The 27,722-nt window shown below is 37.2% G+C and overlaps 3 protein-coding genes across 3 annotated transcripts in view; 1 reads left to right on the forward strand and 2 right to left on the reverse strand.

Moving 5' to 3' along the window:
• wdfy1 (WD repeat and FYVE domain containing 1) overlaps positions 1-4,257 on the forward strand; it is a 13,359-nt gene extending 9,102 nt beyond the window's left edge. The window contains exons 7-12 of the mRNA XM_059533987.1: positions 1-101; positions 1,376-1,481; positions 1,604-1,705; positions 2,324-2,454; positions 2,534-2,642; positions 3,584-4,257. The exon at positions 1-101 is cut by the window's left edge and continues 26 nt beyond it. Of these exons, the coding sequence (XP_059389970.1) occupies positions 1-101; positions 1,376-1,481; positions 1,604-1,705; positions 2,324-2,454; positions 2,534-2,642; positions 3,584-3,643 (609 nt within the window). The 3' untranslated portion in view covers positions 3,644-4,257. The remainder of the gene's footprint in view (positions 102-1,375; positions 1,482-1,603; positions 1,706-2,323; positions 2,455-2,533; positions 2,643-3,583) is intronic.
• A 3,675-nt stretch (positions 4,258-7,932) lies between these two features.
• dhrs12la (dehydrogenase/reductase 12-like a) lies at positions 7,933-19,184 on the reverse strand. The gene is made up of 10 exons (XM_059533988.1): positions 19,027-19,184; positions 14,613-14,746; positions 14,147-14,229; positions 13,759-13,854; positions 12,705-12,786; positions 12,515-12,576; positions 12,337-12,441; positions 11,230-11,320; positions 10,831-10,968; positions 7,933-8,254 (listed from the first exon to the last, which is right to left on the reverse strand). Exons 1-10 carry the CDS (start codon positions 19,080-19,082, stop codon positions 8,139-8,141), a joined length of 963 nt encoding a protein of 320 aa, XP_059389971.1. The 5' UTR covers positions 19,083-19,184; the 3' UTR covers positions 7,933-8,138.
• Positions 19,185-21,185: 2,001 nt separating this feature from the next.
• On the reverse strand, positions 21,186-25,851 carry LOC132123401 (secretogranin-2a-like). The gene is made up of 2 exons (XM_059533989.1): positions 25,714-25,851; positions 21,186-24,231 (listed from the first exon to the last, which is right to left on the reverse strand). The coding sequence occupies exon 2, from the start codon at positions 24,222-24,224 to the stop codon at positions 22,440-22,442; it is 1,785 nt and encodes a 594-aa protein (XP_059389972.1). The 5' UTR covers positions 24,225-24,231; positions 25,714-25,851; the 3' UTR covers positions 21,186-22,439.
• Between the last annotated feature and the right edge of the window lie 1,871 nt (positions 25,852-27,722).

The raw sequence follows: 27,722 nt of genomic DNA on the forward strand, positions 1-27,722 counted from the left end.
CCGGTTCGGAGGTGGCTGTTTTCCGGAGCGTCTGACCACAGTGTGATCATGTGGGACATTGGTGGCAGACAGGGACGCTCATTACTACTGCAGGGACACAAGTGAGAAGATACACACACACACACACACACATGCTCGCTAGTAATAACCCGATGAATCACTGCCATGTGCTACCAGGCTGTAAATAGCATAGAAACCAAGATTGAGAACTATTTTCCATTTTCAGTTCCATTTCTTATAAAGAAGATTCTGAAAGTGAATGATTTTCATGACCTGCTGTTTCATTAATGGTCGTTGAGCACGTGTGTATTTGTAAAGTTCTTTAAATAATATTCCTGTTTAGTCCCCTAAAGTTACCCATGTACAACTTAGTTAAATCTCAAAACAATAACCAGTGGTTATGACCAGTACTATGACTAGCCACCAACAGTTAATGCAACGAAGTACAACTTGGCTTAAATCAGGCAGTTAGTCAGAAATCTAGAATCTCTGATGTGCTCCATCTAACCTGAGATCTAGTATGCACTTAACCCTGGATGCAGATTTCGGAAATATACGCCTTCACTTAATCTACTTGAGAAAATAATTACAGAGTAAATAAGAATAAATCAAATGTAACTTTATTATCAGTCAGGTAAATATGTATTATGACAATTACATAGCCAATTCATAGATATCAAATCAATACAATACATCAAATTCTCAAAGATGAGTTTAAGATTAAGATGCTTTTAGAAAATGGGCTCATTGTTGCTACAGAAGGCCCTGATCCTCTTGCAACATTTCCTTAAGTACCTCAGACCAAGACAAACATCTTACACGTTTCAGCCCACACAATCAAAGATAGGGATGTAAGAGATAACACACTCAACCACTCCTTATCACAAAATAAATCACTTTAGGATGACACAACACGTTTATGGGGTTTATTTTGCAATAATAACCATTTAATTATAAATTTATCTTCTTATTAAATTGATGCTTCCCAAATAAGTAAATAAATGAATGTGAAGGATTGATTTGAATTAGATTTATTCTATAATGTGAGATTAAAGAGACTGCAGAGTGATGTAAAAGTTGGAGGTCATTTAATAATTAATACTTCATTCATTAATAATAGATCATGTGTCACTGAAGACTTTGATTCAGTTTTGATCACAGGAATAGATTACATTTTAAAATCTATTCAAATAGAAAACAGCCGTTTTGAATTGCAACAATATTTCTCAATATTACCGTTTTAACTATTTTAATGCCATCTTTGTGAGCAAAAGAGACTTCTTTCTAAAACATTAAAAAACAAGATTTTTACAACCGTATACAGGAAGTCAGTTGTCTGGGTCATTCAGTCTTTCTTTCTGTCTGTCTGTCTCAGTGAGAAGGTCCAGGCGCTGTGGTATCTGCCGCTGACCCATCAGCTGCTGTCCTGCTCTGCTGATGGAGGAATAACAGTGTGGAACATGGAGGCCAAACGAGAAGAGGTACTGAACACTTACACACACACACACACCCTAAATATTAGAAGGTATGATTGAACGAGTCCATGACCAAAGAGTTTGACCGTACTGTATGTGATCTCTCGTTCTGTAATGCTCTCTTTCAGGCTCCTCAGTGGCTTGACAGTGATTCCTGTCAGAAATGCGGACAGCCGTTTTTTTGGAATATAAAGCAGATGTGGGACAGTAAGACCCTGGGGCTCCGACAGGTATGGACGCTACAGTTAGGGTTAAAAATATAAAGATCCAAGTCTGTATCTCCCCCTCTGACATAAACGTTCAGAAACATTTTGATGCTCTTTAGATCCTATGCATCTGCACTTTTTTAAGTTGCCTTAAAGCAATAGTTCACCCAAAAATGAACATTTACTCACCCTCAGGTCATCCAAGATGTAGATAAGATTGTATCTTCTTCAAATTTGGAGAAATGTAGCATTGCATCAGTGTCTCATCAATGGATGCTCTGCAGTGAATGGGTGCCGTCAGAATGAGAGCTCAAACAGCTGATAAAAACATCACAGTAATCCACAGTCCATCAGTTAACATCTAGAAAAGACAAACGCTGCGTGTTTGTAAGAAACAAATCCATTACTAAGGTGTTTTAACTTTAAACAAATGCTTCTGGCCAAATTACGATTCCATTCAATGCAGAGGATCCAATTGTGAGCGAGTGATGCAATGCAACATTTCTCCAAATCTGATCTGATGTAGAAACAAATGCATTTACATCTAGAATTACATTTTCAGTAAATTTGGGGTGAGATATTCTTTTAACGAAGCATCTCAGTGCTTCGTGATATTATGCCCATGTCATTTCCTGTCCGCAGCATCACTGCAGGAAGTGCGGGAATGCGATTTGTGGGAAGTGTAGTTCTAAACGCTCCACGTACCCCGTCATGGGCTTTGAGTTCCAGGTGCGCATGTGTGACGACTGCTACGACACAATCAAAGAGGAAGAGTGAGTTCTCTTTTTATCCTCTGGTTTGTCTGTTTGATTCTGTGAGTTGTACTTATTCTTGTGTGTTGTCATTTTGCAGTCGGACTCCTCTGGCTGCGTTTCATGAAGGGAAACACAACATCGCTCACATGGACATGGATCCAAGCCGAGGACTGATGGTCACGTGTGGCAGTGATCGAGTTGTTAAGGTCACACACTCATGCTTCATATTTTAGTGACTAGAAATATGCAGTATCTGTATCAACACTGTATGCGTCTTATCATCAGATCACACTGCTTGGAACATCATTTCCCACAATTCAGTGCGCTTAACTTTTAATTTTTCACCGTGTCCAAGACAACTGGAAATAATATCAGCTTTGATTTTTAACGTGTCCTCCCTGACTTGATTATTTGAACTCCCAGTTTAAATAACTTGTGACAAAATTACATAATAAATAAATAAACCTTTTTATTTAAAAGATTACTATATTTAAGAAAACATTATTGATTGCAGTAAAATGGGTATATATATATATATATATATATATATATATATATATATATATATATATATATATATATTAAAAATAGAATCTGAAAAAAATAAGTTTAAAACTGAAGTACTAAAATTACTAAAAGTAAACAGTAAATGGAAAATGGAAATATTGATTAATTTAAGTTATATAAAAGTATTAAAGTAATAAATGACAAAAGCACAACAAAATTACTATGATTTAGACTAAATGAAAACTGAAAATAAATATAATGAATTAAAAATATTAATAAATATTAAAATATATAAATAATGCTTAAATAAAACTGCTAGTAAGGCATCATAATGAAATAAAATATTAATATTCAGAACCAACTGAAATAAGTTTATATATATATATATAAAGGTAATTCAAAATATTAAATACTATAATAGTTTATAAATAATACTGGAATATTACTGCTAGTGTGTTATAGACTATACTGAGAAGTATGTATTAAGTTATGCATATTATGAAGTTATCCATATTATAAATAATTATGCATATTGCTTTTATGCCTGAAACGTATGCAGAATAAATGTGTTTATTTGTTGTGATTGTGTTTGATGGCTGAAGTCTTCTCTCTTCTGATGATCTGATTGATCTGTGTGTAGATCTGGGACATGACGCAGGTGGTGGGCAGAAGTGTAGCAGCGGGATTCTCTCCTCGCTGATTGGCTGTTTCTGAAAGCACCGCCCACACTCTGCCAACAGATGTCTTAGAAACGCTCACCTACCTGTCTAACTCTCTCTCTCTCTCTCTCTCTCTCTCTCGAGTCTGCGCTGAACAGACACTTCAACAGTGTGTGTGAATATGTGTGTGTCATTGGAATGCTCCTTGATTTTATGAATCAGCCGTTCATGTCTCTGAGACATGATGACCTGGATTTGAGCAAACATGAACTCAAGGTACTTCTGATAGCACAAAATTTGCACCCTTTCTGTGTGTGTGTGTGTGTGTGTGTGTGTATGTGTGTCATCCAACATCCAGTTTCATCCTCAGCCATCTTTCTTGTTCATCCCTCTTACCCTTTTTGAATTTGAATGCTACTACTGGTCATAGTAACCAGCACTTGTGTTACCATGGAAATTAGTGTTCCATAGTAACAATGGAACATTCGTGTACAAACTTGTCGTTTTCCTGCTAAAATGTCACGCAGGCAGATGAGGAACATTACGTGTAGCATAAAATCCATGTAGCATTTTATGATTAAAAGCGTTAAGTTAGTACAGTAGTGTTCAGCTGTAAAACACTATTTATAGCACTAATCATCGTTCTCTGTGATTTAGGGACAAGTTAAAATATGGCCTTACGATAATTATTTTTTAAAAAAGAAATTGCAGTTTTTTTTATGTCACTATTCCTTTTTTCCTCGCAATTGCAAAACTCATAATTTCACATTTACATATTGCAATTCTGACTTTTTTTTTTTTTTCAGAACTCTTATTTAGCATTAATTCTAACTTTTTTCTAACTCATTTTGAGTTTGCATCTCGCAAATCAGTTTTTTGGCATTAAAAAAAATGGTAATTGCGATATTTTTTTATTTTCTCACAATTGTGCTTTTTTTCCTCAGAATTGCAAGAAAAAAGCCAGAGTTGTGTTATAAACTAACTATTTTGTGGGGAAAAAGTCAGAATTGAGAGATTAAAAATTCGCAGTTAGCTTTTTTTAATCCTATGCTTGAAACAAACTTTTATATTAAAGTGATGCTTATCACAAAAATTGTCAGCATTTACAACATTTACTCATATCTTTCCAAAACTTGGATCACTTTCTTTCTTCTGTGGAACAGAAAATGAGATGTTTAGCAGAATGTTGATGCTGCTCTTTCCATTCACTGGAAGAGGACTGGGGTTCCAACAGAGCATCATACAATTAGTCCATACGGCTTTTTCACTATATTACAACTCTTCTGAATCTGCATAATAGCTTTTAAAACCAAAAATGGCAAAAACAAACAATAAAAGTAGTCCTATGCGTGATATTAATTGTGCTATATTTAACAAAATTTACTTTTCTTCAGATTAGCATGCTTGCATAATCTAACTCACCAGTTTGCAGTTGGTTATGTGACAACCAGTGGTATTAGTTTCTAATGTCAGGGTAGTGCCATATTTAATTTAATTCATATTTAAGTGCCGTATTTTTGACAGGAATGAAAATAAAGCAGTGAGGGACTGAAGTACATTGCGTTTAATGGATTGTACCGTTGTCTAACAACATAACAATTGTTCAGCGAAAGAAAGGTCTTTGTGAGAAAAAAAAACACATTCTAAAGAGAAAACTCCATAAAAGTTGTGAAAATTACAGAAAGTCTATCCCTTAAAGCCTTGTTTATTTCAGTATGGCGCCTAACCTAACTAAGGTCATTATATGCAAATGAGATTTGAGAGATGCGAGGGTGGCAATTTAAAAATTTCGCTCTGTTCCTGACACAAAGCTATGATATGGTTTAAGATGACTTTGAAATATGAACTTTAGTGTGTTCAACAGGTTTGGAACAACTTTAGTAAATGGTGACAGAATTGTTGTTTTGGATACACGGTTTCTTTAAATAGTTATATTTCAAAATGCCTTCAGTTTTGTTGTGTAAGCCTGAAGCTGGACATTTTAAACTTATGCACAGCTCACAGTTAAAGTCATATTGGCCAATGAGAAGACAGAATTCCAAGCTGTTTATCTTTACTTTAGTTATTTCTTTTCATCTTGACTCTCTCCTCAGATTTTCTCTCTTTCACTCAGCTGTCACATTTCTCTCAGTCGTTCTCTCTCGTTCATTGTCTTGCCTAGTTCTCTGTTCCTTGCACTGAATTGCACAGTCTGTGTGTGTTCATGATCTGACGGTACGAATGGCATCTGTGTTAGTGTTTGCATAACTTTCACTGTTAAATGCCTGATTCGTGCCTGCGTAAAGCGCTTGCTCGTTTCGATATACGTCTAATTCCAAGCTTTGTAAATAATTTAATTCTCCTTTATAATATTTTTCCTGCTGAAAACCCTGTTAGGTATGTTCTGAAGCATGGCAGCAGGTTTAATCTGGTCTTGGCTTAGGACCAACTTAAACCAGCTCAAACCAGCTTAAACCAGAAGCCATGCTTCAAAACATACCTAACCAGCATATTCAGTTTTTTTTTTTTTTTCAGCAGGATGGTAGCTGATTTTTCTCATTTTATGTAAAAGTTAAACAGGGTGAGCTTTGTAATGCAGTGAAACCAGCGTTTGTATGACATCATCTTCATGTCATTTCATTGGAAAGATCATTATTTTTCCTCCATTTACCATAAAAACGTGCTGTGAGACGAGGGTGAATCTCGCGAAATCTGTCAAGAATATGTCGTGAGATTCATCCTGGAAAGATTAAAAGTCATTTTTGTTTCGAGGTTTTTCTCTTATGTGTCCTTAACATCTGTTGACGCTTCAGGGAGTCGCGGTTCAGTTTAACCACCATGTGAAATCACACACACTGTTTTCTTGCTCTTCAGACGTTGAACACATTGTACAGTTCAACACGCTTCTAATGATCAAACCCTAAAACTGTTAATAACTCTAAATGACTTTGAGATCTGTTTTTCTATGTGCTTTTTCTAAAACTTACTTTACCTCAGTAGTTCCGTAATGAAGTATTATTCTCTCTCTATATATTCAAAGTTGAGCTCAAACATCTGTATTTTTCATACAAGAATCTTCTGCCACTAATATGAAAACTGACGCAAGTCTTAATGCTGACTGGTAGTTTCAGCCCAGAGATTGAGTGTAATATTACAATAAAGATCTATGCTGTATGATACATGGTTCTTCTGGTCATTTAAATTGCATGTTAAAGTTGTTTCTTGTTTATTTATTTTTGTAATGCTTATGGGGAATTCTAAGGGAAATGGTGATGGAAAAAAATGACATTGCAATGCTTTTGTGTTCACTAAAAAAAAAAAGGTCATGGAAAACTGAAAAATATTTTGAGATGGGTAGAAGAAACATATTTTAAAGCTTTTATGAGTGAGTTCTTGGGGGAATGCAATATAATTGTACATTAAGAATTAAACTTTTAGTAACTGCAATAAAAATATAAAATATATTATATATATATTTGCCTTATACACCAGTGTTATTTTAGGATCATTAATCTACTAATACAGCTTAATTAATATGTTGATATTTTTTTATATTTTATTTTAGTTATTACCTTGTGTTTTTTCCATATATATACATAATTTTTTTTTTTTTTTGACTTTTAGTTAATTAGTACATCAAGTAAACCTCAGTGAAAATAAGAAATGCTTTCTTGGAAGCATGGAAAAAATATTTGTATATTTTATTACAGTTAATGTTTATTATTTCAAGTAACACATTTTTTTGTTGTTTATTTTTTCAAGATTTTTTTGTTAAATATAATAACCCTGACATACACCAACACACCTTCTAATACATTTATTAATGTTGAGAAAACTGCTTCAAAGTACAATCATAATTAATAATTAATAACCCAGTCTATATATGTAGAAATGTAATCAAGTGTTATTGTCGGAGCAAATACTGATTTAAAAACGAACAAAAAAAAATAAATACACTACAAATCACTTCCTCATTCTCTGGAACATCAGGTGATGCTGTCAAACCAATCACAGGCCTCCAAAAGCATACATCCAATCACAGGCCTCCAAAAGCAGGAAATGTCCTTTTCCGTCAGTTTCCTGTGTTGCATCAGGTGATTGGCTGTGAGTGAGTGATTGACAGCTGGGGTGACTCCGGTCAGAACGGGTTCCCACCTGATTGACCTGATTCGTTGGAGTCACTGACACGGTGAGAATAAACTCACTGTGATTGGCTGAGATTGATCACATGGTGTCAGAAGGAGCTCTCGGAAAAGAACAACACCTGCGTTTGATTTGACCAATGAGAGGAGAGAACTGAAATGTACAAGGAAATGAGACAGGAAGTAGTCATGGCGGTAAAAGACTTAAACATGTTCAAGCATTTATTGAGCGTAACAGTCGTTCACACCTTCAAACTTTCTGAGATCTGGAGGAGATTTAACCTGCAGTTAGAAGTTTATTGTGAGATACTGTAAGAACATTCACATGGTTTATACGGGTTAGACTGTGTCTAAACTGTTAAAATATGTTATGTATTAGTGTTTGACATCTGTTTGTGTTTTCATGTGAGTTTCTTTAGTGAGGCTGGAAGCTTTTGGCCAGATCCTCCATGACGCTCATGAATTTCTGATCTTCCAGCGGTGAACTGTGCGTCCAGGCCAAGGGAAGATGAGCCGACACCATCTGCCGATCTAATGCATGTAAAACACAAAGACAAATGGATGTTTAACACACAACATCTGCACAAAATCACCTGGAGAAATGATTCCTGTTGTCTGAAGAATCGATATATACTGCATGTATATAAAGAGCAGGTTGATTGAATCAGTAGAAGCCATGTCCGATTTCCTCACTATTCAGAAGAACTACATTACCCATAATCCTGAAGAAAAATGCACCAATCAGAGAAGTCACTGTTACCATGGAAACGAGAATCAAGGCCACAACAGTGAGTGTTCTAATGATTAAGTAATATGAATATTTCTGTGGCTAAATATACATACATTACAGTTATTAAATTGCACTTTGTGAGAAGAAAGAGACTTCAAGCACACTACAGGCAAAACCTTTTTCTTTTCTTTTTTCCAGGCACTGGTTAATTTTGAGATTGGACTAGAAATAAAACATCACAAATAGACATTTGTTTATTTTATTACACTTTATTTGCGTCTGATTAGATTTCACCTACAATGTGCATCTTTAAAGGCCATTATTTCCTAAATAGATTTGTTTCTTCCCTTCAGTAGTATTTACATTCACCACAATTTAGAGTTTTATCTGTTTTGTGAAGGTTTTTACAAAGGTTTTTTTTTTTTTTTTCCAATTTTTTTTTTTTTACTTTTTCTTTTCTGATTACCATTTTCTGGTTTATGGAGTGATTATAGATCAAGAAAATCCCAACTGTAAAAACCTTTACCACTAATATGTCATCAAAATGAAACGGGACGTTTGAACCTGGCTTTATCCAACGTTCAGATTTCTGTTCTGGACATTTATGCAAATTATTATCATCATTAAGTGAAAGTGAAAGTGAAGTGACATTCAGCCAAGTATGGTGACCCATACTCAGAATTTGTGCTCTGCATTTAACCCATCCGAAATGCACACACACAGAGCAGTGAACACACACACACACTGTGAGCACACACCCGGAGCAGTGGGCAGCCATTTATGCTGCGGCGCCCGGGGAGCAGTTCAATGCCTTGCTCAAGGGCACCTAAGTCATGGTATTGAAGGTGGAGAGAGAACTGTACATGCACTCCCCCCACCCACAATTCCTGCCGGCCCGGGACTCGAACTCACAACCTTTCGATTGGGAGTCCGACTCTCTAACCATTAGGCCACGACTTCCCCATTACTTATTATTATCTAATGCCTCATTAGCATGTGTTCATTTCATAAAACTTGCAATACAAAACAATTTCCCTGATGTACTGGGATTAATCAACTTGAGAAAATTCTTTAGATATTTTTTTATTATAAGTTTATTTTAGCTCTATTCACCAGTAGTCTGTCCTTGAAGTCTGAGGAGCGGCTGTTTGGTTTTCCCAGTCCCAAAAGGTCATAAGGTCACAGAGTTCACTCCGGCCGTGTCTGGTACAGAAGCTCCGCCCACTACAGCTGCACTGGAGCTCCGCCAACTAACTCTCTTTTCCCTTTCTTGATCTTTCTCGCTCTTTCCTTCTCTTTCCTTCTCCTTTGGCTATGCTCTGTTTCTCTCCTTCATTTCCATTGTCCAGTCTTTCTTTGTACATTGATTGTATTCTCCTCGTCTCCTCTCTCTTGCTCATGCTTTTCTTGCTTTCATCAGTGTCTTTCATCCATTCTCTGTCTCCTGAAAGGCTCACTTGTTTTATATGGAAACAGATGGATGCCTCATTGGAGGAGATGGAGAGAAAGGGACTGGTTTGGAACGCTCTACACAGGTATCAATTTTGTGTGGCACAATAAAATCAGCTCATAATTGATTCTACTTTGACACTTGCATATTGATATGTTCGTACAGAATCCATGGAAGCTTATTTCCACCATGAATAAAAAAAAAAAAAGTTAATTTTTATCCCAATTGCAAGTTTATATCTCACAATTGCAAGGTTTAAAAAGTCATAATTGCTACTATTATTATTTTTATTATTATTTTGAGTTCCCATCTCACAATTCTGACTTTAAAAATTCAAGGTGAAAAATTGTGAGATGTGAACTCCATCTACTGAGAAAAAAATAGAAAATTGCAAGATGTAAACTCAAAGTCAGAACTTTGAGAAAATAGTTTATATTTTGTAATTGTGAGACACAAACTTGAAATTCTGGAAATAAACTTTCATAGCATAGTCTAAGATGCAAAACATGCATGAATATTGTGTAATTTTTAATTTATTCAGATTTTTCAGTACTAAAAGAAATTGCAGTATATTTTATATCAGAATATTTCCAAGCAATCTTGGATTAATTGTTTCATGCAACTTGTCACAATGCATTTTGAGATGGCTATCTTTGCAAAAGATGCAATTCTGCCTTAATATTGAACAAAAAAGTTTACAATTTAATACCTAAAAAGTTGCCTCATCTAATTTAAAACTGCATGTACTTTTATGCATATTAGAGCACGACTTTAGAAACATGGTAAGGCAAGTCTTGCAATCAGTTGTGGCTCCCGCGTGCTTCAACATTAGCAGTGCTGTTTGTGTGCATTCTGTCACTCATATGAGATTTCATTTCCTGCCTATGTGGACAGCAAGGTGTCTTGTGTGGGTGTGTGTTTGCTCACCCTGAAAAAAACGCCCACTGGGATTCTTGACAGCCGCCTCGGACACAGCAAGCCACACTACCGTATCAGCCCCTTGCTCCGGTGTCCGCAGACGCTCCTTCATAGAGCTGTGGAAATCAGGCATCGCGTTTGCAATGGCTAAAGAACGAGAGGCGAGAATGAATCCATCAAGATCAGACATCATCAAATCAATCAGTCTGAATAAATGATAAATAAATATCTGCATTTATGCATTTGGCAGACACTTGTATCTAAAGCGACCAGTGCATTTGAGGTATATAACACTGAACATGTTATTTGACAAATTAACAACATCAAGCTTGAAGGTAAAAATGCATACAGTATGTCGGTTTAACATAACACAGTTTAAATTTATGATGGTTGTATGTATGCAATTACTTGGCGTGTCGACCCATCCGGGGTGCATCACAGAGAAGTGGATGTTAGGGTGAGCTTTAGCAAACTGCTCCGTCATCACCACCTGCTGCCTCTGAAACACAAAGAACTTCTGACATCACAAGAATCGCTAAGAAACAAACAGCTACTGAAGTCAGTGAGACAGAAAACTCATGCATATTTTTTTAAAGTAGCTTTTTAATAACATTCAAAAGATTGGGCTCAGTAAGATTTTTTGGGGGACAGAAATTAATAATTTTATACAGCAAGTATGCATGAAATTGATACAGTTTTTAAATAAACACTGTTCTTTTCATTAAAGAATTCTAAAAAAAAAAAAAGCATGAAGCATCACAACTGTTTTCATCATTGATAATAATCAGAAATGTTTCTTAAGCAGCAAATCAGTATATTAGAATGATTTCTGAAGATCATGTGACACTGAAGACTGGAGGAATGATGCTGAAAATACAGCTGCGCATCACAGAAATAAATTACATTTACTATATATTACAATAGAAAACACATCATAATAATATTCGTAGTGAGCAGAAGAGACTCCATTCATTACAAAACATTACAAAAATCTGTAACATTTTAGAATAATGGTCCATTAGTTAATGTTAGTTAATTTATTAATTACAATGAACAATACATTTATTACTGTATTTATTAATCACATTAGTTAATGAAAATACAGTTATTCATTGTTAGTTCATGCTAATTGACAGTGCATTAACTAATGTTAACAAGCACAACCTTTGATTTAAATAATGCATTAGTAAATGTTGACATTAACATCAACTAAGATTAATAAATGCTGTAGAAGGATTGTTCTTGCTTAGATCATGTTAACTAAAGTAGTTAACTAACATTAACTAATGGAACATTATTCTAAAGTGTTATCCAAAAATCTTACCAACAGCTAAAAAACTGGGACTGCCATCATTTGTCAGATTTTTTAAATGTAGTTAAAATGCACTGAACCGCAGTACTCTAAACAATGAACTCGATAACATAAATGATTCAACTAGCAAATGGTTTCAAAGCAAGGTGTTTCTGTATGTTGGAAGAAGCTTTCCTTTGGACTCTATCTGTGTACATATGTACCTTGTTCTGTGCGTACACCATAGTGCCGTCATATCTGCCCCTCTGAGACTGCAGGTTTCCCGTTCGCAGTTTCTGCACCAGCATCCCACCAGATGATATTGTGATCTGAAGGAGAGGAGAGAGATGCTGACCGACCGTCTGACCTCTGTCTGTCGCTCTCAGTCTCTGGTTTACTCACCACTCTGGGGTCAGGGCTCTTCTCCAGCAGAGGAATGAGGCTCTTGATGAGGATGTACACGGCTGAGGAACACAACAGAGACATCAGGTCAAAACTAAGGTACTAAAGATGTTCTTTATTATAAAGTTAGTAGGAAAGACTTGTAGTCCTGAGGCGATATCGAGCTGGTTTTGTTTGTTTGCGCACTTACCCAGAGAGTTACTTGCAAAGCTTTTCTCCAAACCCTCACCATTCTCCTCCCTCTTAGTCACCATACAGCCGGCGTTATTGATCTGTCACAGTCAAATCAATCAACCAACCACATTCTCATTACTTCCATTGGCTGGTAATGCCATTCAAAATATAGGTGCACTACCCTTCAAGTTTGGGGTCAGAAAGAATTTTTTTTTCATGTTTTTGCAAGAATTCTCTTATACTCACCAAAACTGCATTTATTTGATTAAAATACAGTAAAAATATTAAATTTGTGACCCTGGAGCACAAGGGGTCACAGGGGTATAATTGTAGCAATAGCCAAAAAATAAAAAATAAAAAAAAATAAAAAACCTTGTTTGGGTCAAAATTATTTATATTAAACCATTAGGATATTAAGTAAAAATTATGTTCCATGAAGATATGTTGTAAGTTTCTCCTATAAATTTATCAAAACTTAATTTTTTATTGGTAAAGTGCATTGCTAAGAACTTCATTTGGACAACTATATATATATATATATATTATTATTATTATTTTTTTTTTTTTCACCCTCAGATGATTCCAGATTTATTCAGCTTTCAGATGATGCATAGATCTCAATTTCAAAAAAATCATAACTTATGACTGCTTTTGTAGTACAGGGTTACATATTACAATTTAAAATAGCTGTTTTCTAAATGAAAATATTTTGATATGTAATTTATTCCTGTGATTCAAAGTTTAATTTTCAGCATCATTCCTCCAGTCTTCAGTGTCACATGATCCTTCAGAAATCATTCTAATATGCTGATTTGCTGCTCAAGAAACATTTCTGGTTTATTTTAATGTTGAATTTTCAGGATTCTTTGATGAATAGAACGTTCAAAGGAACGGCGTTTATCTGAAATAGAAATATTTGGTAACATTCTAAATGTCTTTACTGTCACTTTTGATAAATTTAATGCTCTTGCTAAATAAAATCATACATTTCTAAATGAAAAAAAAAAAAAAAAAATCTTACTGATCCCAAACTCTTAAACAGTAGTGTATACGCTATTTTAAAGCCTCACCAGGACGTTGAGGGTTTTGTACTTTTTCTTAAAAGACTCTGCAAACTCCCACACCTTCTTGGTTTCGGACAGATCCAAAATATGCACATAGATCTCCTGCAGCCAAACATAGAGGCCAAAGGTCACGTATTTTACTAGAACATCTTGCATTAGAAACAGATGCAGATGTAAATCTGTTTTCAGACAGCCTGTAGACAAATATATGGGGCATTTCAATGATTCAGTCGACTTCTGTAAAAATGGTAACTTATGTGCAAACTATCACATTATTCTTCATTAAACAGCAGGTTCAGTTCTCCTGGTGTGACCTGAGGTTAACTGACTTGCTAAAAGACTGCCACAGAGGTGGAAGCTTCTACAGCAAGCTGTGTTACAATCCCAATCATACTTTGTTTCCAGACTCCTTGACGATCTCCGCTCTGGCTTCTTCTGCCTTGTCCTTGTTCCTGCAGACCATGTGGATGGTACCACCTTGAAGAAGAGGGTCAACAGGTTAAACTGCGGCACAGAAAGTGTTTGTAGATTTAAATAACACTGTCTGAATGTCATTGCTTTAGATAAATGCAGATAAATACAATTAGATAAAATGTTTACTTTTAGATAAATGCAGAGCAAAAGTAAAGCTACAACAAAGAAAAGTGCAGGACTAGCATAATTTGTTTTGAGATTCTGGGTTTTGTTATCTAATGCAATGACATTTGAACATTTATTGTGTGACCAAAGTGTCCAAATACTTTTTGGAGCAACTGTATTCACTTAAACATATGGAAAGCATTTGAAGAACCTAAATACACCATTAACCACAAGGTCGGTTTTTATTTTACCAACCACTGCTGATTTTCTCCAACACGCACCTTTCTTGGCGATGGCCATGGCAGTGGCTTTCCCGATCCCGCTGTTAGCTCCAGTGATCAGGAAGGATCGGCCCACCACTGACGTCTCCAGGTCCTTCTCAACAAAGTTTTTAGATGCTGACAGAAATCCCCCCCTGTGACACAGGTTTAATTAGTCTCTAAATCTCACAGGGTTACCTGAGCATGCACACATCTCTCAAAACGCTGCTAGATTAATTCAGTGAAGCAATTAGTTCACCTTTTGCATGCTTTGAACTATTCGAAATCACACTCAGATCTTGGCAATGGAAGAACACAACTGACAGAAATATGTTCTAAGAATGTTTTAATAACGGTGCCATTAATTAATGAAAATCTTATTTCGGAAGTTTTTAAAATGCTTTAAAAAAGTTTTATTTCTTGGGAACATTCCATCATTTTGAGAATGTTATTAAAGCCCAAATATCTTTGAATGAATGCTCTTTTAACGTTACTGGAAGAACGTTTGTTTATAACTTTGAGAAAACCTTGCCAGAATGGTCCCTGACTAGCACATGTACATCACAGATTTAACATCTGCATTTAAATCTGCAAGACGTATTTTTTAAGATGTTTGCTTGTCTGCAATGTGTCAATTGTCAATCAGTTTCCTATCAGATGTAAAATAGAGGTTTAGAAGATGTCTTTAAGATGTTTATGCTTTTGAGTGTAAAACTGACATCTTAAATACGCAGATGTACACAGCAGATGCTCTCCAGATGAAGTGATGTATGGAATGATATTTCGGACTTTATTCAAAAGGAATTGCAAATTGTATTTGCAATTGCGTTTTCAATTTGTGGACGCATAAAATGTGACATAATCCAAATGCAAATGCAAATCGCGCATTACCGTTTGCATTTTTATTTAAGCGAATGCACAGTGTCTGACAAATTTAAAATGGAAATGGAAAGTCCGTTTGCAATTGTGTTTCCCATATCTTACGAGCTATGAGCCTGTCATATTTAAATAGCAATATTAATTACCACATTTGCCTTTTCACTCTCTCTGCACTGTGCATGTAAACTGCCAAAACTCAAATGGAATCGCAATTCCTTTTGCATTTGAATTTCCAACGTCTACACGGAAACCTGTCAATCAAGTGACAGAGGTGGGGCCATTTATTGGGCGTTAGCATTGGGAAGTGACGTCACTCACAATCGACGGTAATAAAAGAGGCAATTGATATAATATTTAGTTTCATTTGTAATGACTGTATATACACATTTCCCTGAACTAAGTACATTTCTGCTGCTATTATTATGTTTAAATGAAAGGAGGCAGTGGTATTTCATATCCTTTTTCATTTTATTGTAAATATACAGTGAGGAAAATTGCAGTAGTCAAGGCGAGCTGACATGTTATCAAGTATGCTGCTGTTTGCAGAATTACCGGACCTGCATCCTTGCAGACATCACACTCCCGAGTCGAATGCACAAAGTCTGGACTACTGAGGATGCAAGTCTGAAATCAGCGTACTTTGTATTGAGAAACGCGGGCAGACCTATGTCCCCAGTCTATTTGCCTAATCTGCCCGGTGTTGCGGTTTAACTGGTTACCGGGTTATCTGGTGACCAACTTCCTGGTTTAGGTCTCTGCTGCAGATGTGCTGGAACGACGGCAGCAGATTAGGCGATTCTGAAAGCAGAAAACTGACGCAATATTAAGTGTTTAATAAACGCAGACTTGCTCATTGCATGATTCAGATATTCTTGTAAAGATTACAAGTTATTAGTATGATCGCCCGTTTCGCGGCTGAAGTAAGTAGGATTAACAAAAAAATTAAGTACGTCTGTGTTTGCACGGGTTTCGAACACGCGACGGTGCGCCGTGAGGGATGACAGTCACTAACCACCGAGCTACCGATCTACACTGAGTCAGCCCCAGATCTCTAGATTCAAGACAGGACTCTCGGCTTCACATCGTGCAGCTGCTGAATCAACGAAATGTGACTGTTAACTTGTGACCTGTGTTTACCTATTATGAAAATAAACCATAGTAGAACACTGACTACATTTTATGGTTCATGATGTTAAAGAACATTTCATAACGTCTCAGACAACTGTACATTTGTGGCTACTGTGGTTTAATTATAAACAAAATCGTTAACTCATATTTACCATAGTAAAAACATGGTACATTTTAGTATGATCGAAGATAAAAAAAATTCTACTAGAACAGACTTGTATATGTGCATTCCCAGAAGAGATGAGAAATGGATTCGTGTTCAGCACCACAAAAAGAACATAAAGTGTCAATATCAGGAAACATATTTTTTTTAAGTAAAGCTTCACAGGATTGAAAAGATAAAGTAATTTGTAAGACACATCCTTAACCTTATTGGTTATTAAGTATTTAGATGACAAAGTCCACACTAATTAATTAATAATTATTTATTACCGTCGATTGTGAGTGACGTCACTTCCCAATGCAAACACGCCCAATAAAATGGCCCCACCTCTGTCACTTGATTGACAGGTTTCCGTGTAGACGTTGGAAATTCAAATGCAAAAGGAATTGCGATTCCATTTGAGTTTTGGCAGTTTACATGCACAGTGCAGAGAGAGTGAAAAGGCAAATGTGGAAATTAATATTGCTATTTAAATACGACAGGCTCATAGCTCGTAAGATATGGGAAACACAATTGCAAACGGACTTTCCATTTCCATTTTAAATTTGGCAGACACTGTGCGTTCGCTTAAACGAAAATGAAAACGGTAATGCGCGATTTGCATTTGCGTTTGGATTATGTCACATTTTATGCATGCACAAATTGAAAACACAATTGCAAATACAATTTGCAATTGCTTTTGAATAATGTCCGGAATATCATTCCATAGTGATGTTTAACAGACATCTTGCAGAAATATGTGTGCTATCTGGGGTAAAGCGGTTCTAAAAGCACTGCTAACGTTTCTTTTGAATGTTAACAGGTAGCAAAATTAAGAAAATGTTAGATGCACATTTAACTAAAACGTTTTTTGAAAAAACATTCTATAAACGATGTACATATAATATTTTTGTGCTGAAGTTCCGAGAATGTTACCAAAAACCAGATATCTTTTATTGAATGCTCTATTAACATTACTGGAAGAACGTTTGTTTATAATGCAAAGGAAATTTCATTTTGGGGGGAACGTTCCATTTTAGAAGTTTGCAAGCATGGAAATGTTCAAGAACGCTCAGAGAACATTCAAAAGTTAAAGCTTGCGCTGTTTTGAGAACGCTATGAAAAGACCAGATAACTTTGAACAAAAGTTGTGTTTACGTTGGAAGAATGTTTGTGAGTCCTGAAACCACTCAAGAAGCTCTGTCCTAATGTGCCTCCTTGCGTCATCGCTTAGCTAATGAGAGTTTGCTATCAGTGCGTCCTCTGATAGCACCGCTCCTGGCATCGCAGCGCGTGCCCTTGACTCGATCTCAAAGAGTGGCTTTGTCCATGCGTGCCAGGCCAGGCGGAGGGATGAAGTGGAGCGAGGAGGTGCCGGGGGGAATCAAGCTTTTCTCAGTAAATGCGTGCACTGTTAAGGGTGATGTGTGTCCCATTATGGGACGTGAGAGGTTGACCCGGGTGACAATATATGATTGAAGGAAAAAACAGAGATGCAGGGGCCACTGCAAGATAAACAGCAGCAGTGAGATGACACAATTTGAGTGTTTTTATGACTCCCAAGAATTTATAGTCTTATCATTTTTATAAAATTGGATTCCATGGAAAAACAAAAAGCAACACATGACCTGAGTTTGCAAAACTTTTTGTGTTGTTTTAAACATATTCGGTGCACCATTTATAATATCACCGTCTTATGCTGTCTAAAAATAAAGTTGGTTTAGCAAATGTAAGAAACTGACTTTGAAAGCTTTTACCCTTGCCATGATTTACTGGAAAAAGGTTTTTTTTTTTTTTGCATCATTTTGAAGAAAAACGAATGTATTTTGAAGTAAAAAGCAAACATTAAGAATTTTATTTATCCTTTTGATTGAAGAATTATTGCATCATATGGTTAAAAATCCAATAGGCCTACAGACAAATGTTGGATATGTCCAAATTTTTTGAGAAAATTTAAGGTCAAAACTATTTGTTATTTGTCCTTCAGTGCCCATTACACATAAAAAATGCATTAAATACATTTTATAAAATAAGAGTTAAACAGTTATAGCTGAAATCTAACCCATGCAATATTTAACCATCAATATAGATGTTAAAAATTAAATGAAATATTAAGTATTTATGCAACGTTGTATTATATTAGCCTATATTATATTCTATTATTATTAGTAGACTATTATATTACATCATGTTATATTATGCATTTGAATGCGTATTAATTAAGCATTATAATTGTTAATATTGTGATGAGGTGTTGTGATATTTTTGAAGCAGTGCAGCTCTTACTTGGTAAATTCGTTGAGTCCTTTGAGGAACCATGCTGAGTTCCGGTACAGAGACATTCTCACACCCGCGCTGTGGCTCCGGTCGCCCGCTGTGCTTGCGGATGCTCGCCGGTGCTTTTAACCGGCACCGGGGTCACATGAGTGCACGTAGATCCACGCCACTCACCGGTCTGCCCTCTGTCGGTAATGAGTCACATAAAACCCCTCTGATGTTTCAAAGCAATTATTTTGTGTCCGCTGTAGATGACAGTTTTCCTATTGCCCGATCTCAGTAAAAGTTTGCATTGCATTAATTTTGGCTCATTTCGCAAATTTCTATTTCGTTTAAGAATTATAGGCTTTTTGTTAAACTTGGTCACACCCATATTCTAAATGACCCTGTTACAGCCATCCACATACTCAAGTTTTTATTTTTTATTTTTATATAATTGTTGATGTTAGGAGTCCAGACTTGAGTTCCAGATTTGATTGACAGCAGTGGTTCATGAGGCAAAGTTGTCCAGAATGAGGAGATCTAACATGTGCAATTATTTATTATGCTTGTGTGTATGGTAGACTAATGATAATAATAATAGGCCTAACTGCAGAATAATAACCACAGAATGCACCTAAAATCTTAGTAATAGAACCGAACCATAAAAAACATTTTTACTGTTTAATACTTTGATTATAATTAGTTTATATTATTTTTTTTGGCTGGGTCACAAGGGTATTAGTCATAACAAATAAATAATTACCAAATCGTAAAAAAAAAAAAACCATCTCAGGAGAATTTACTGGCACGCAGATCTCGGCCCCGCCCCTGTTCTCCGTACGCGCCTGCGATTGGTTCACACTTGTGTACGAGGTTCACAAGTGTGCATCTGCTGTCTTCTTGTTGATGCTCCTGCCTTATTCTTGCGTTAACAATCACAAACAGGTCCAAACTATTAAGATATGAATCCAAGTGTCAGAGGTCAGATAGAGATATGGATATGTCTTGGATATGTCCTTATATCTGACCCTTTGTTGTGTTTTACTGCACACACACACACACACACACTGTTCTTGTGCTGACAAGAGGAACATTTGTATTTCCTCTTGTATCACAAATGTGCTACAAACGTGCGTTTGTTAATTTTAAATCTTTTCTTGGTTAAAAACAAATTTGCTGTTTCATGTTCACATTACTCGTGAGAAACGCATTACTATGTCTATGTAAACTATATTTAATTTTAAGAGGCCATTAAAGGTAAAATGGTTAATGTAGTATTTTTTAGTCTAAAAAAAAAAAAACACTCAAACAAGCCTTTATTTAGTAATGAGTTATGGAATAGTCATTATAGAATACCTAGAATCACCATAACCTTGGCATGCTTAACTTTCTTTTAACCTGGTTTTTATATGTTCTCAAGATTTTATGAATATTACTGATATGGACAGTTTAAAGAAAAATATGTCACACTGCAGGACCAAGCAGCATGTATGTGTGTGTTATTTTTTTTTTTTTAAATCAAATTAATCATTTATTATAGGGTTGACTATGACAAAGCAAGTTGTATTTGACTTGTGTGTTTTGTGCTGTATTCAGGTCAAGTCTTCACATATTTCATCACATTTCCAAAAGCAGCTTAATGAAGCTTACAGACGTTTTCAGGACAAATGATTGTGTGTCTCTGCTGTAGATGCGGTAATGCTACTGTTCAGTCGTCAGGGGAAACTACGGCTGCAGAAATGGTTCACGACTCTCAGCGATCGTGACAAGAAGATCATAAGAGACATCACACAAATGGTGCTGGCGCGACCCCCAGAGGCCTGCAACTTCCTGCTGTGGAGGGATCTGAAGATTGTCTACAGGAGGTCAGAGGTCACCTTCTTATTGCATCTGCTTTTCTCTTGTATGGCATATATATTGTTCAGAGTAATATTCTTCATCTTCTTGGTAAGATTTTTATGTCATCAAGAGCATGTTAATGGGTTTTCAGAATCATGTGGAGTCATGTATTTATGTTTTTGGCATCTATATGTGTTTGAAGATATAGGTATGACTCAGTTAAATATGACTTGTTTTTATGTTTTGACAGACAATAGAGGAGTATTTAAACAAACCCACATACTGAAGGAACATCTTCAGATCATCACAGCCATCATCTCACTCCTCAAAGACACAATGACAAGAACTTCATATGCTCAATGTATTTAATTAAGCTTCCATACAAAGTCACAACACTGAAATAGCAACACTTTGTATTAGTAAACATTTCAAACTACTTTTGAGACAGTGAGAATTCTATAATACAAGAGATACAGAGATACACTCATGTATACTAATGGAGTCAGAATATTTTTGAAGAAATTTATACTTTTATTCATCAAGGATGCATTTAATTGATCAAAAGTGACTTTTAAGACATTCATAATGTTAAAAAGATTTCAAATAAATGCTGATCTTGATTTCTGAAGGGTCATGTGAAACTGAAGACTGGAGTAATGATGCTGAAAATACAGCTTCGCATAACAGGAATAAATTACATTTTGAAAGTATATTCAACAGTTATTTTAAAGTTAATAAATAAAACATTTTTGATCAAATAAATGCAGTCTTGGTGTTGGATATTTAACTACACTTGTGAAACCTCTGGTTTCTTTTCATTGTGCAAGTAAATGTTATTTAAATTTTTCTCTGTGAGCAAACAATCAGTCAGTAACTCTCAGACAGAGCTTAGATTGAACTGAAACTGAAAGAAAAATTGTTTAAAATTTGAAAAGTGTTTCACGGATTTTTGTTTTATTAATATATACTAAAATGCATTTTATAATAACAAAATTCTTTTTTTCTTTTTTTTGAGAATGTATGAATTGTAGTAGAATAATTACAGCTTATTCTATACATGCATTTAAATATGTAACCAAATTTTCATGACTCAAATGTAAATGCATTTTGGGCTGTTATGACCCTGGTTGATCATGAAACAGAAACCAATCACCAAAGAAAAGATTTTATGTCATGCAAAGCTTGCAGAGGTTGCTCAGCAGTGAGAAAAGCATTACACAGAGGACCATGGTGTGAACAAATGCTTTATGTACCTCTGCCACGTCACACATGACCTCATCACACGCACAAGATACTGACTTACTGAAAACATAAGTGGTGTTGTTAGAGGAGGGAGAAAATCTTTGTGTGTTCATATGTTTAAGAGGTAAAGCCAGCGACTTACATTGTTCTATTCACTAACTAATGAACTAATTAATTGAGTTACTACTAAAAGTTCTTGAGTTCATACTAAAATACTCTTTTTTTCCGCTATACAGAACAAGAAATGAGAAAAGCTGGAGAACTACATTGACTAAACGCAATTAGGGGATATATTTATTTCAAAATACTTTATTATTATGACAAACTTCAAACAATGAATATAATCGTTATCTACACATCTACATTTCAGGGACTGTTTTCCCCTCAGAGTCAATTTCGTCGGCATCGTCGCCCTCCGGATCCAGATACCGCAGGATTTGCAGCATTGTGTTGTTGTCTAATCCTGTCACTGCGTTCTCGTGATTCGCGGGTCTTTTTTGTGCCGTGCTTTTATCGAAGTAGTATCCACGTTCGTACACGGGCTGGTCCTCATCACGTAATGGTGCCAGACGTGCACGTCTCTGTCCATGCTCGAACATTTTCAATGCTAGGTAATTGGCAAGTTCGTCTTCCTCGTCATTATCATCCCTGCTGGTTTTCCTCTCATAATAACGTGATGTTTCCGGTTGCGCTGGTCGGTGGTTGTTTTGTTGTGCTGTGTTTACCAGCTTGAGGAAATTCACGATGTCTTGGCTGATGCTGTTGCCCTCCGTTGCCTCGAGCGGCCGTCGGTGAGGTGCTGCGGTGAAGGTCTTGTGAGGGGTTGTGTAGGGTGTACGTAACTCCTTTGGGATTCCCAATAAATCCTTCTGCTTCTCATTATGGAGAAGCTCAAGAACTTCCTCCGGTGGGATTCGTAGCTTCTGTGAGATTGAGATTATCTTGGACAAAGACTCAGGGAATGTGCTGTGCATTGGCTTGATTTCCCTCTCCTCCTCATCCTCTTCCTCTCCATCATCCTCATCCACATCTTTTCTCTCCACCTCTCGGTCGCTTTCTTGCTCGCTCTTGCTGGCCTCTTGTTTTTTCTGCTGCTCCTGCTTTTTATTCTCTAGGATTTTCAGAAGATAGTAGTCCACAAGCTTTGCAATGTCCTCAGGCTCCTCCTCTTTTCTTGTCTGGAACCAGTCGGGCTGGTTGGATCTTTTGACATAATCGTCCTCTTCATCCTCCTCCTCCTCTTGCTCATCATCCTCAAGGTTGCGATTGAACCCATGCCTCTCTCTTTCTTCTTCTTCAGTCTCTGATTGTTCCTCCAAAGGTGCCCATTCATCAGTTCCCATGATGTCTTCCAAGACCATCCTCCTCTGCCTGTAAAAGTCGTTATCAACATTGTAATCTTCTTCACCATACTCCCGTTTACTGTTGGCCTTAGATGCAGCGATTCCACTCAGTTGCTCAAACACAGACTGAAGGGTCGCCAGCTTCTGGGGTGTGTATTGTTCTTCTGCTTTCTCATTGGTCCGTTTGAGAGGCTGCTCCTGATCCTTAAACACAAGTGGGAACTTCCGGTGCCGTCTCCGTTTATCAGGATTGGTCCACGAGGTCCTACCGTAATTCTCAGCTGAAGTTTCCACTTCTAGTTGTTGCTTTGGTCTTGGGAAGGATTGGACAGTGTATCGAGGTTGAGATGGTGCGATGCCCTTCTGGGAGGTTTTCTGGGGCACCATTTGCTCCTCGGTCTGTTTAAGTGTAGTAAGCACCGCTTGCAGCAACTCTTGAGTGTTGTCCTTCTCTTCATCTCTCTCATCCATGCCTCTATCCATCCGGGCAGGAGCTGCCAGTTGTAGCAGGGAGCGAACGCTCTCCATGTCATCTGAAGTATCTTGCTGGTCATCAAGGGGACCAGGTGGGGTTCTCTGGCTGAGGCTTTGGATGTAACGTAGAGCTCTTAGCATCTCGGCACTCGGAGGAGGACGGATCTGGGACGCTGGTCCATAAGAGACGGGTTCGCTTTCGCTCAGGCGATGCTCTCTTAGCGTGGCCCCTTGTACTCCACAAACGAGAGAAAGGAAAAGGGGAAGAAGAAGGAGTGAGGGGAGGGTGACCACCCCTGTTGCACAGCATCTAGATGATGACGACATGTTTAACCTGAGAAAGGGAGGGAGGGAGAAAAGATGATGAGTCAATAGGTACTAAACGTACCATTTAGCTGTACACTTTAGGTAGTAATATGCACTATTTAAAATCATTAATAATCAGCACAAGACCACGAGAACCAGACGAGTCCTCTGCTCAATCTGACGTGCATTGTAGCCTAGAATTAAACTACACCATGCTGGTTTAGTCAGGACAGAGGATAACTGGCCCTGCGACTGAGCCTTTTTTTCTCCATTTCTGTCACCGATGGAGGTTTGGTTCCTTGCCACAGTCGCCTCTGAGTTGCTTGGCTGGGGACATTGCTGAAACTACTGGAAAAAAGCTGAACTGAGCTTGACAATGACATCGCTGAATCAACATTGAACTTACTTTAACTGATAAACAGACTGTTTTCTATTGTGCTCTTGCACGTTTTTCCTGTTTAACCTTGTAAAGCTGCCTTAACGCAGTCTATATTGTATTATATCTATTTCAAGGTACAAAGGTGTATCTTTTTAAAAGGTACAACCCAAGTGACAGCTTTTTGCTACAGATACATAGATGTGTTTGCACCAACAATTTCATGCATATTGATTGTTCTGTCATCAGCAAGTCAAGTCAAGAATGATTTTCTCAGTGGTTTTGTCCAATGTGGTCCAGTGTTGTTTTGAACCCGATTGACTTTCATGGTATATATGGGCAAAACAGTTGTTCGAGATACCTTTTTTTGTGTTCCACAGAAGAAAGAAAGCCACACATGTTTGGAATTGCATGAGGGTGATTAAATGGTGGCATCTCCTGACAAACTATTCCTTTATCTTCTTACAAAGACCTACCCGAGATGACTTACTGCAGTCTTGTTTACATTGCTTAATTGACCATCCCAGTTCTCGCTCTGTTTGTCTCTCTCTCTCTTTTTATGACATCTGTTGAAAGCCTGTTGATGAGTGTTTGCGGAGCACTTAGAGAGCGCGCGCAGCCTGCGCTGAAAATCTCATTAGTTTCTAAATTGCTGCCACGACTAAATGAGTCATACCCCGTTGCTACGGGAGACTGCACGAGCATCCGCACTGCTGTTGAACCGCAAAGTGCCGTCAAACGGAGAGGAGGAGACAACCCCAAAGCACGACATCCTGCTGCACTTCAATCTCTTAAGATGATGAACTTTTAACTAGTACATATTCCGTCAGGATTTTACCAGCTTTGCTTTTAAGTGTGCTTAGCGTACTTAATTAATGATTCGTAGAATTTAAAATAAACACAGAGTTTTAAAATATCAATTGCGTGAGGAACTGTCGAACTTTTGTTAATCCTTTTTTTCTACTTTTAAAACGTGTTTTTTTGTTCCATCTCTCGTGATACGCGTCTCTCGGTTGCGCGCAGCAGGTAGCTGAAATATTAAAACCATACGCGTTTCTAAAGAGATAAAGTGATTTAGGCTATTCTGTCTTAAAGAATGCACAAATGAGTGTTTAGATGCAAAAACCTTCTTACCTTTGCTTTCGGTCTCTTTTAACGGGGAGTCGTGAGTGCGTTGCGCATCGCTCTCGCGCTCTCGGTGTGTTTATGGCTGCACGAGCGCGGAGTCTCTCTCTCTCGTCAGCACCACGGACAGCTCCGCCTGTTATAAGAGCCACCTGATTCGTGCGTCACTGAAACAACATACGCAAAACCGGCCACACACATGCGCGCGTGCACAAATACACACACACACACAGTCCAGGCGATTGAAGGTTATTCATTTGGCATACAAATTCAAAATGAATTGTTTTATGCATGCATAGCAATGAATTCGTCTTATTCAAAAAAAAATAAAAAAAAATAAAATAAAAATCACATCAGGATTACTGATCCCTTACAAAAATCACCATAATTTTGTAGTATATTTTGGTGGTTAACAGGGAATGTTTTTTTTGTAAGGAAGCAGAAGAGTGCCTCTGATTAGATGTTTCAGTGCCAAATGGCCCCTGGTGAGGAAGAAACCCACTCATTGTGACCTTCTCTTGATGTGAAGTGGAAGCTCTCGAGTTTGATTGTGATGATAGTCGATCACTGATGGTGCTTTAGATCCATGCGCCCAGACTGCTCTTGGGAGATCTCGTTAGCTCATCTTCTATTTGATCATGTTGCTGTCGTTGTGCCAAAAAAGCAATTTAATCCTTTAAGCATGTTGAAAATGAGGCAGGGGGGGCTGAAAGCATTTTTCTCACATGCACACATACGCTGGCTGATACACATGTTGATTTGACTTCATCTGTAAAGCGTCTGGCGAGCGATGAGTCACAGTAGAGAGCCGCAGAGGAGGGGAGAGGCATGAGACAGGGACTGAAGGAGAGGAAGTGACTTGGCATGTGTCTGGGACGGGGTTCGCCGCCGTTGGCTCTGGTTCTGGCTGCCTGGCGGCTGATTTTCTGAAGTATTTGGCAGTGTGTCAGGAGCCGACAGGAGTGAGATCTCGTTCATTCAGAAATGCGCTCTGCTGCTGGTGGACGACTACTATTCACAGTTTCATTCAAAACATCTCCGAGTATACACACACACACACGTTTGTTTTTGTGAAATTGGGGACATCCCATAGGCATAATGGTTTTTATACTGTAGAAACTGTTCTATCGCCCTTCACCAACCCTACACCTAACCCTAACCCTCACAGGAAACTTTGTGCATTTTTACTTTCTCAAAAAAACTCCTTCTGTATGATTTATAAGCGTTTTGAAAAATGGGGACATGGGTTAAGTCCTCATAAGTCACCCTCTCCTTGTAATACCTGTGTCATACCCATGTCATTATACAGAGTTGTGTCCTGATATGACACAAAAACAAGAGCACACAAACACACACACACACACACACACACACAAACACACACACACACACACACACACACACACACACACACACACACACACACACACACGATGATGATGATTCTAAATGTGCCCCAGCTACAATCAAGCTTTTATTCTCTTCTCATGTCATCTAGCCTATCCTGACTTTGCTATTTTCTTTTCTCTTCTCTTCTCTTCTCTTCTCTTCTCTTCTCTTCTCTTCTCTTCTCTTCTCTTCTCTTCTCTTCTCTTCTCTTCTCTTCTCTTCTCTTCTCTTCTCTTCTCTTCTCTTCTCTTCTCACCTATTCATCTTCTCATCTCATTTCAACTCTTTTTCTTTTTTCATCTCATCTCTTCTTGTCTTTTTTAATCTCATCTCATCTCGTGTTTTCTGTTTTCTTCTTAATTACTCATCTAATCTCTTGTCTTACCTTTTCTCATCTAATTTTTCTGGTTTCTCTTTTCTCTTATTTCATGTAATCTATTTTTTTCATCTCTTCTACTCTTTTAAAATCTTCCCGTCTTTATCTTCTCATGTTTTTTTGTCTTCACTTCACTTCACATCTAATTTCATCTATTCTCTTCTAATCTCATGTCCTCTTTTTCTTTTCCCATCTCTTCTCGTCTGTTTGCTCTTCTCTTTTCATCTCATCTCTTCACTTCTCATCTGTTCTC

The sequence above is a fragment of the Carassius carassius genome, chromosome 41 (assembly GCF_963082965.1).
Source record: "Carassius carassius chromosome 41, fCarCar2.1, whole genome shotgun sequence".
NCBI classification, from domain to species: Eukaryota; Metazoa; Chordata; class Actinopteri; order Cypriniformes; family Cyprinidae; genus Carassius; species Carassius carassius.